The 9,776-nt window shown below is 41.5% G+C and overlaps 1 protein-coding gene across 3 annotated transcripts in view; it reads left to right on the forward strand.

Annotated features, from left to right (window-relative positions):
- The window catches only part of SLC1A1 (solute carrier family 1 member 1), a 69,784-nt gene extending 64,157 nt beyond the window's left edge, over window positions 1-5,627 (forward strand). For 2 of the 3 annotated variants that reach the window (XM_021381065.1, XM_021381068.1), the window contains exon 12: window positions 2,654-4,697. In XM_021381065.1, the coding sequence (XP_021236740.1) occupies window positions 2,654-2,900 (247 nt within the window). In that variant the 3' untranslated portion in view covers window positions 2,901-4,697. Of the gene's footprint in view, window positions 1-2,653; window positions 4,698-5,101 lie in introns of those variants that run through there. The other variant, XM_021381066.1, reaches the window with a different exon arrangement.

The following is a 9,776-nucleotide window of genomic DNA, read 5'->3' on the forward strand; positions in this document are numbered from 1 at the left end:
CAGATAATAACCTCACATCCAGAGGTGCTGTTTAACCAGTGGGCACAGCATAATTAAATGATTAGTATAGCACTTAGGAGATAAACATTTGATAGTACCAAGCAGTATCTCTGGAGTTTCTCAGATGCTGCCATATTACACTAAAGTAGATGCACCATCAAGAAAAATCAAATGCAGCCACAAGGAGAACATCTCAGCTGATTTCCACAAAACTCATAAAAAAACTAAACAGTGCTCGTCCTTGATTCTATATGCACACACACAGCAGGCTGTATGTCCTTTCTGCCATTAATTTGCTAGGGCTGTTCTTTACTGAGCCCCATGACCAGCAAGCACACACTTGCAAACTCAGAAAGGCTTTCTTATACCTGATCCCAACCACTTTACCTTGGAGTACATGAAAACCTCTCAGTCCCATTAAGCTCTTTTTGGAGGGAGGCATTTAACCTAAAGTCTTCTCTGTTTATCCCATGATTTACTGGGAAAGAATAACAAGATTTCTTATTTTAGGACTATAACTTTAGTTATACAGTTGTTTTTTTTTCTCTCCTGAAGTATCTGAGCTATAATGCTCAGACTGAAGTCTTGTTCATTTGCATTAACTCAACATTAACTCATCAGTACCAATGCAGAGGTCCAAATCATTTAATAGTCTTTGCATTTCCTTTTCTTAGGCTTACATTTACCTTCAATGTGAAACCATCTCTTTTCTTTATCCACCCTTTTCAATAACTTTCTTGAAGGATTTGTTGGCCTGCAGCCTATATATTTCACAGATACACTTACTTGATTTGATTATATAGCTCAGTTTAGCAAGTTGTGGGGAGAAACCTTGGTCTCCAGAAGAGCAGGGGTGTTGAAAGAATTCAAGAATCAACTCAATTTCAGTAAAACATTATTTCTCAAAAAAAAAAACCCAAACAGCTGCAATTACGGTGCACTCTCCCCATCAGCTGTCTGCAACAGTGTAGACACTGTTGGTTTGTTTGCCATGCTGCACAACCATTTAGTTTTCTCTAGCTCTTTTCCCAGCGGTCATTTACTTTGGCTAAGGATGGGGAAGATCAGTACAAGCCACTGGCTTAGAGAAGGCATCTAAAAAAGTGAAAGAACAGAAGAATTGTGTGTTGATACTTTTCCTCAGCCTCAAGGAAACTGTGACTCAGAATTCCTAAGATAGAGATGCTTTTTAACAGTTTTCAAAAGATTTCTTTTTACATTAAATTGCCTTATTGCTCTTTGAAGCATCCATAAGTTTTGTGGAGATGAATTCCGCAATCTATTAGTGTGCTGCACAAAATGTATTTTGTTTTGTTTGTTTTAGCCCACTTTCCAATCCTTTTATTTGATACCCTCTAATTCCTTTATGGAAGTGAGATAGAGAGAAAAAGAGAACAGTCATTTCCTAAATTCCACCATAGTCATAATATTATGGACCTCTTCTTTTCTCTAGGTTAGAAGTTCAAAGTTCTTAGGCACACTTAGGTGTTCCGTAAATATACAGAAACGACCTATTCCACCATGACACAGATGAATAATTGGAACCGTCTCTTAATTCCAACTGTGATATTTTTTTCAGAACAAAGTGTCTTGCTGTATAAAGAAAATTAAAGATTAATTGCATGTACAAAGGATTATTGGCAGTGCATTTTGCACCTCAGCAGATGGAATGCACATCTTGATGCCATGTAGATTATTAACATTTGCCTTTTGTACTTGCTGCCCAAAATGTATTATTTTGCAACCTGCTAGCAGTGGCTCATTAACAACCCTCTAGTTAATTCTGAACTTACCGAAGTTTTATTATGTAACCTTGAATACATCTTCCACATTTTTAATGAAGAGGTAGAATAGAAATATTATGCAAAATGAGTTTCCAGTGTGGCTCACTTGTCATACTGCCCCTACTAGAATTTTATTTCACTGTACCTCTTCCTTTCCTTATCAGTTATTTCCCTTCCATATGGAGAATACACAGGTACTGTCTCATAGGGGTGTTCAGCAACTGTAGTAGAAAAACGTGTTTTGGACTGCTTCACTTCACTGTTGTCTTTGAAGACCTCCTTGGCAATTTACAAAATTTACTATCTTGCATGATTTTCAGGCTTTTCTGCCAAGCAGGGCAGAGAGTAAAAGTCAGTAGTAGAAAAGTGTCACATTCTTTAATGTAACAATACAACTTTGTACTTCAACCCTTTAACAAGGCTTTGGGCCAGAATACTGAGCTAAGCACTCCTCTGGCTGAGGAACTGACTGTCAAAAAGACAGAAGGCACGATGTGGACTATTCTGTTTTACCTCACTGTCTTTCCTCTCATCAAAAGTGGCCTCATCACAAAGTGAACCATGTGTAGCATACTTTGGGTCCTGAGAAGGGCTCCCCACAGGACACTTCAGGGCTGTGCACAGCCCTTTGGTTACTGCTGTTAATAGACCAGTGATTTGACTTGAAATTTTGCACATTCTGTACAATGTCCTTAATTTGGGAATTCACTCCTCATCTACAACATTTTTTTATTTTAGTTCTAGAATTATGCAGAATGTATTGTGAGGGGAAAAAAATGAGTTAACTACTTTCTACAGTAGCTTACATTTACTAAAAGGATTTTTTAAGTAACATACAGAATGATTTGCCTGAGATTTTTATTCCATAGAGATCGATTCAGAACAATGGTGAATGTCTTGGGTGATGCCTTTGGTACTGGGATAGTGGAGAAGCTCTCTAAAAAGGAACTGGAGCAGATGGATGTTTCCTCTGATGTCAACATAGTCAACCCTTTTGCCTTGGAAACTACAATACTTGATAATGATGAAACAGAGACCAAGAAATCATACATCAATGGAGGCTTTGCTGTAGATAAATCTGACACCATATCCTTCACGCAGACATCTCAATTCTAAAGCCAGTAGCTTTGAGGTGAAACAGAAGCACTAAAGGACATGGCTGTATGCGCAATCTTTAAAAGCTTAAAGGAAAATTGTAAATGAATTATGTCTCACATTTATATGATTTACTGCACAGACTCTGATCCTCTTCACCAGTTCTGCCCCATCCTGATCACCTCTCCCAGCAATTTGAATTCACTGCTTTTGATCCTTGTTGAAGACAAAGACAGTTAGATATTTTTTTAAAGTATGTATACTATTGCCGAGAATATGAAATGCCTCATTGGAATCAGCATGCTCCTAAGTGGGGATTAATAGCTGGAACAGCCAAATGTGTTTTTCTCAGGAGTAGCGCAGTATTCCATGTCTCACCTGCATTATGAAACACCTGTACAAAGACTGTTTTATCATCTTTGCCTTCTAAAAACATTGCACAAGACACCTACTGAAACTTGATCACGTGCCAAAAGACTGATTTCTGCAGCTGAGAGGTCAGCACTAGGGCAGATTGATTTAGAAAAAAGCAGACCTGTGAGACCTTGTAATAAGGATTGTAGTACAAACAAGGTTTCATTTTTTAATCATTAAATAATTGGGCACTGAAAAGTCTCCATTGTTGATATAGCCATATTCCCCCATGTCTTTCATGTAAATGCCAGCTGCTGGCATTGGCTTTCAGAGGTGAAACAAACTGCTGTGGGTTTACCAGCCTTGTGTTTGATGGGTTTAAAAAAGTGAAACTTCTCCATCTTAGGTGCTTCAGTGGCAATCTGATACATTTCCATCAGAAGCATCAGTAAATTACATTACCTTTGACCATAACCAAATATTAAAAAGCCCAACGTAGGCAGAGAACATGAAGATAAAAACAGACTATAAAGCAACACGTAATGCAGATTCTAAAGCTTTACTCCTTAGAACAAAAATAATTATAGTATGAAGAGGCATGCCTTGTTATAGAAAGCAGCCACCGTCACTAAGCTTTTTACACAGTTTGGCTGTGTAAACATGCAAGTTTTCAGCTGCAACACTACTACAATGCCAACATATCAGACAAATTGTATCTCATGAAGTCTATCTTAATCCAGGAAGTCATGTGTTCTCATGGCACTTGAGAATGGATTCTCATAAGCACTAAGAATTTCCTCATGAGAAATCTCCATTTTCTAAAACATTTTATACAAGATTTCCATGGTGCAAAGATCACTCTCCCCGGGGGAGTTTCTATATCAAATGTTTTGCCTTGCATATTACAGTTTGTTAGCAATTTTACTTGTAAACTGAATTCTTTGTAAGTAAGCTTGTGGTAAGCCTACAATTGTATTTGTGTGCTAACAAAAACCTTTCAGGTACCTGCTGTGTTATATACTCAAGTCAGACCTAGCTCTTGTATTTAAATAAATCAGAAGTGTGCCAAAGAGAACTGATTAAGAAGAAAATATTTACTGTAGGTTTTCATAAATCAGACATTAAACAAACAAGTCAATAAGATGTAATACTGTATTTAAATTAAACATAGTAACCGATACAGAAAAATTAAGTACTGGTTTATACATAAAAAGGAAAATGTACTGAGTACATCAATATTTTTTACCTGTGCATAAATAGTTTGAAACAGTCTTTATTTGTACAGCTTTGCTTACAAGAAGAAAGAAAACACCAGTATCCACAATTAGTGTATGGTCTATACCTTGTCCTTCCTTTGCTTTTTAAAGTCTCCCTTTTACAGTCACCCCATTATGTAGTCACCCTATTAAGATGTACTGTGAATTGTGTTCCTAACATGCGTTAAATAAATAATTTTCTCCCTCACTCTTGTTTTACACTCCAATCCTCTATGCACTGCAGAGTAATGAGTTCCTTTAGCTAGGGCAAGAAAGACACAACTGGGTGAATCTGTGATTTATGGAATTGTCACTAGTGACTCAGCTGTAGTTTTGGCAAGAGTTAGTAGCTTTTTTCAATAAAATAATTACATTGCTCTTGGAAAAATACAGCACTGAGCAAGCAAGCTTTTTTACTATGGAGGATCTAGGCTGGGGGCACTATTTTAAATACATGCTAAGTAGCAGATTGTTTATTTATATAGAACAGATTAAGGATTGTTGGTGCTTTGTTGCCCTTCATTCACTACCAGGACACCCTGAAAATACTGTTAAGTCCAAAGATATTTCTCCTGACACATGATTTTGATTATATGCCTTTCTGCATAGCAGGAAACACCCTGCACAGGCTCTTCTCTGCAGCCTTCTGGCCTGGAGCTATTGGAGAGCAGCAGAGCATGTCCCATCAGAAAAGCATCTTCAGATTGGAGGCCTGCCAGGCATGGAGATGTGTTGCTGCAGGATATTTGAGGCTGATGAAGCCATGGCAGGACTGAACCCTGTATTTTCAATAGTATGAGCGGCTTTAAGCTATATAAAGCAAGATTACTGACTCATGCATCACTGTTAAAATACTTTGGGATTTGTAGTTGACTTTCTGAGAAAAGAAAGCACCTGGACACAAGCGTGCACGGGTCATGTCTACCAGCGCCACAGCAGTTCAAACCGCACAAACTCAGTCGGGGTGTGCGGGTCACTTGTTCTCTCACCTTCCCTGTTAAGAACAGGAACGGCCCACCTGGGCACGCAGGAAGGGGCCGGCAACCACCTCCCCAGACTCCCCGCTAGCCGTGCTCCCGCTCGCCGACTTTACGGTTTCAGGCCCCTTTGACTCCACGCAACGGGCGGCGGAGCTCCCCCTACCGCTCGGCCGCTGAGACGCCGAGCAGCGTGGTGTGTGCAGCTGCTGCCGCTGCTGCTGCTGCTCTGCAGAGCGGCGCCTGCGTCCTGCAGCTCTTCCCGGCTACCAGCTGGAGGCGCTGCTCAGAGCGCGTGCCAGGGCAAGGAATGTTTTGGGAGCGAAAGGGAGGTCCCGGTGCTGCTAGGCTTGCGCAAAGGGACAGAAGAAACGTGGTAGGACAGTAAATCCCTCCCTTTTATCTGCATTGGGAGGCACCATTCTGTTTCAGTCTGCCTTTCACACTGGTAAGCTGCTGTTTTGTGAAACGTAGTAACCTATACATTGTTTTGACTGCTCTGTGATTGTCTTAATGGCCAACTGTTTTAAAGGCTATCATCTTCTCAGGTAATCCACTGCCCACATCCTTTGAAGAAGTACATGCTCAGATGACAAAATATACACATTTCTATACGATTTTACTGAGTATAGATGCTGTGATAAAAGAGGCTTGTGAACAAGGTGTCCTTGCAGACCAGTGGTGCAGAGGCTTCCACATTCCTCTCTGCTTGCTATCTGTGCTTTGTAAATTCTCACCAAATAAAGCTTCATTTACAAAGGTCAGTTGACAGCTTGAACTTAGGAACTTTGGACTTAGTGCACAAGCTTTAATAGGCTAATTAATACAAACTTCTCCCCCGAGTGGCATAAAGCTAGAGTTAGTTACACATCCAATTCATGATATGAAGGGGAGTCACATATAAGGGGGAACATATATTAGGTGGATCGGGAAGTCTGTAACCTCCAAAAACTTCAGTCAATGAGGGAAAGAGGAGGGACCATACAGTCAGGAGATAAGGATAAAAAAGGAGGCTGCGCCCTGTGAGAATTTGAGAGACCCTATGGGGACCGTGCACTCTTCTTTTATTTGAATAAAGAAAGCTAAAGACTCTCCTCTGTCTCTTTTTGGGATAAAAATAATTGATCAAGCCTATTTGAACAAATTTTTTTCCTGACAGTTTAGGGGTTTGTCTGGGATCATTCCACCCTCTGGGGTTGGTTGGCATCTGGGTGAACTGATGGATGCCCTCACTGATTTACAGAGATTGGCTTACTCTGGGGGCCACTGTCACTTGGGGCTTGATGGGGTTCTCAGGACCATCCCAGAGGCAGATGGAACAATGGACTGGGAAGTCTGTGAAGACAGAAAAAAAAAGGTAAAGGAGGAACTGAGGAACTCTGTAATCTACTGGTGAGTTGAAATGGGGACCATGGGGAGTAAAAAGGGAAGGATACCTGGAGAGGGTGGTGTTAAGTCAAGGAAAGGCAAGGGAAGTGACAATTCCTTAATACCCCTGGATAACCCCTTAGGAATTTTGTCAAAGTTCTGGAGTAGCCAGAGACATAGCACAGGATAAGGAAAAAGTAAAAGGCTGTAGTGATGGCCCAATTCCTCTAACCACCTTGGGGAGGAGTACAGAACCAGTAAGACTGCAAAGCAAAGGGGTTAGGTGACCCCTGAGGGTTAGAGGAGTTGAACACCCTGCAACATGGGAATCCCCTTTACCTAAGCCAGGAAAGGATCAATTTTGGAAATGTGATTTGAGAAACTGTCTTTGGAGACAGGCTGATCCAGAGAAAAACCCTAGTCAGGAAGAAGTCCAGAGCCTAGTGTAGTCATGTCCAACCCACAGCCTGCTGACTACATGCAGCCCAGCACGGCTTGCAGTGGAGCCCACTCCCAGCCCTGCACCATCATGCCAGTGGCTCTGCCCTGGGTGCATCCTTGTTGCTTTGTAACAATCAAACAACTGGTTTGTGATCAGCACTTCCTGGGCTGGAACCAGGGCATGGGGCAGACACAGCGCAGTTCAGATTCTGCCTCCTGTGGCAGCTGCATGCACATTGAGCCTCATGTGTACTACACATGGCATGTGCTTGGGCTGGTTGTTGAGAAAAACACAGTTATTGTAGTGATTGTTGATACTAATATTTTAACCTGCCTCATGGCATCTCAGAAGAAAACGGAATCCAGAAAAAAAAAATCATGGATGGAATATTCAAAGAAAAACGGGCAGATGAGTACTTTTGAAATATCATTTCATCATACATCAAGAAAACTTACGCGCTAAAGCCTTAAAAAAGGATGTCAAGCAAGTTGTCACCTAAGCTGTGAATTTAATAAAGTCCAATGGGCTGAATCATAGTCAGTTCCAGGAGTTCCTTAAAAGTGTGGATGCTGATTATGAAAACATTTACTTCTCTGAAGAAAGATAGCGAAATCGAAGTCAAGTGCTAAAAGGTTTTATGATTTGTGAAATGAAATCAAGTCATTTATGGAATCAAAAGGAAAATTTGTGCCAGAACTTGAAGATGAAAATGTCTTACAAATTTAGCATTTTTGGTGGATTTGAGTGCTCATTTAAATGAGTGAAACATGCATCTTCAAGGTGAAAATTAACTTATCTGTGCTATGTTTCAAATTGTAACAACATTCAAAAATAAATTTAAATTATGGCAAGCTCAAATTATGGCAAATAATTTCATGCATTTTGATATGCTGGTGTAGCGATCGGAAAGATCAACAAGATGGAAAAAGCGTTACAAAAAAGGAGGCAGGACCAGCACAATAGAAAGGTTCTACGAAGGAAAAGAAGTAGATCACTCACCTGTCTCAGAAGATTCTGGGTTTTCAGGGAAAAGCACCACCAAGAAGGGATCTCTAGAAAGAGATGCTTCCTCAGTGTCAGTCAGCCCTTACATGAGGCCTAAGAGGGGTGGAGCCTGGCTTCTGATCACACAGGTGAATTGCCTTCAGCTGTGCTTCCTGGGGTGACTGGGTCTTTCCTCCAGGTGCTCAATCAGTGGTTCAGGCTGTGACTCAACAGTTCCCATACACTCCACCACTTCCCAGCATGAACCTATGATTGAGTCAGCTGGAGGGTGAGCCTTCCCTAACACAGGTATTCAACACACCACGATGCTTATACAATTGCCCATTGCGATGCAAGTTGACACAATGTAAGACAGTTGATGATTGGTTCATGGTTGAGGTTCATGTTCTCTCATGGACCAGTGCTCAGTGATGTTACTGGAGGCATGCAGTTGTTTGGTGCAGGTCCATCACATGTTCCACCAGTCCTACATAGGCCATCACCGGGTCTTGTGCTTGATCTCACAGCGACACTGGAATGCTTCAGTGAGATATTGCTCCTTCTGGTGATTCTAGAGACTCAAAAGACTCACAGGGAGTAGTACAGATGTTTCAGTGGTACCAAGAGGGGAGGTCCACCTTCCAGGGCAAGATACAGGCCATATTCCTGTCCTAGGTCAACACTTAAGCTTGCACTGGGGCATGTCCCAGCCATTTGTACCACACTCTTTGGTCAGGTATCTGCATAAGTATATCAGATAAGGGGGGTACATACCAAAGGGGGGTACCAAAGGACCTGATCTGCCATAGGGACATGATGAGGGTCCCTTTAGAAAGGAAGACCAGAGTGTTGACCACAATGTCAGTAGACTGTGTACCAATCACTGGATGGCCTACCAAGCCTCCCACCTCCGGTAATCTTCCCCAAGGTGCAAGTAGGCCACACCACCTCAATCCTACTTGCACCTTCCAAGGCCATTCTATTCTGTGGGTACCGGGTTCTAGATTCTCAGGAGCAGGGAACAGAAGGTTATTTTCATTACCAATTTGGGGTCTTACTTGATTGTTAGTGCCCTTAATTTGGATCCTAAGAGGGGAGGCCCATGTTGTCTGTAGCATCTTCAGAGCACTGGGTCTGCCGTCTCCAAGGCCTTTCATTCAGGTCCCGCAGGGTTTCATAGAGACTCTTTGTCCACCCCTGCAGGGACTGAGAGTCTGTCTTCAAAGCAGCCTTCAGGATGCCATTATAACATCCAGTGAGGCCTACTCTCTTTTGATTATATGGGAGATGAAAACACCATTCAATGTTGTTCTCTTCTGCCCAGTGCTGTATCATCATGTCCATGAAGTGTGTACCCTGGCTGCTCTCGATGATCTGCGGAGTCCCATATACCACCATTAACGTGGTTAAAGCCTTGATCATAGAATCATAGAATCATAGAATCATAGAATCATAGAATCATAGAATCATAGAATCATAGAATCATAGAATCATAGAATCATAGAATCATAGAATC

This window comes from Numida meleagris, chromosome Z (genome assembly GCF_002078875.1).
Source record: "Numida meleagris isolate 19003 breed g44 Domestic line chromosome Z, NumMel1.0, whole genome shotgun sequence".
NCBI classification, from domain to species: domain Eukaryota; kingdom Metazoa; phylum Chordata; class Aves; order Galliformes; family Numididae; genus Numida; species Numida meleagris.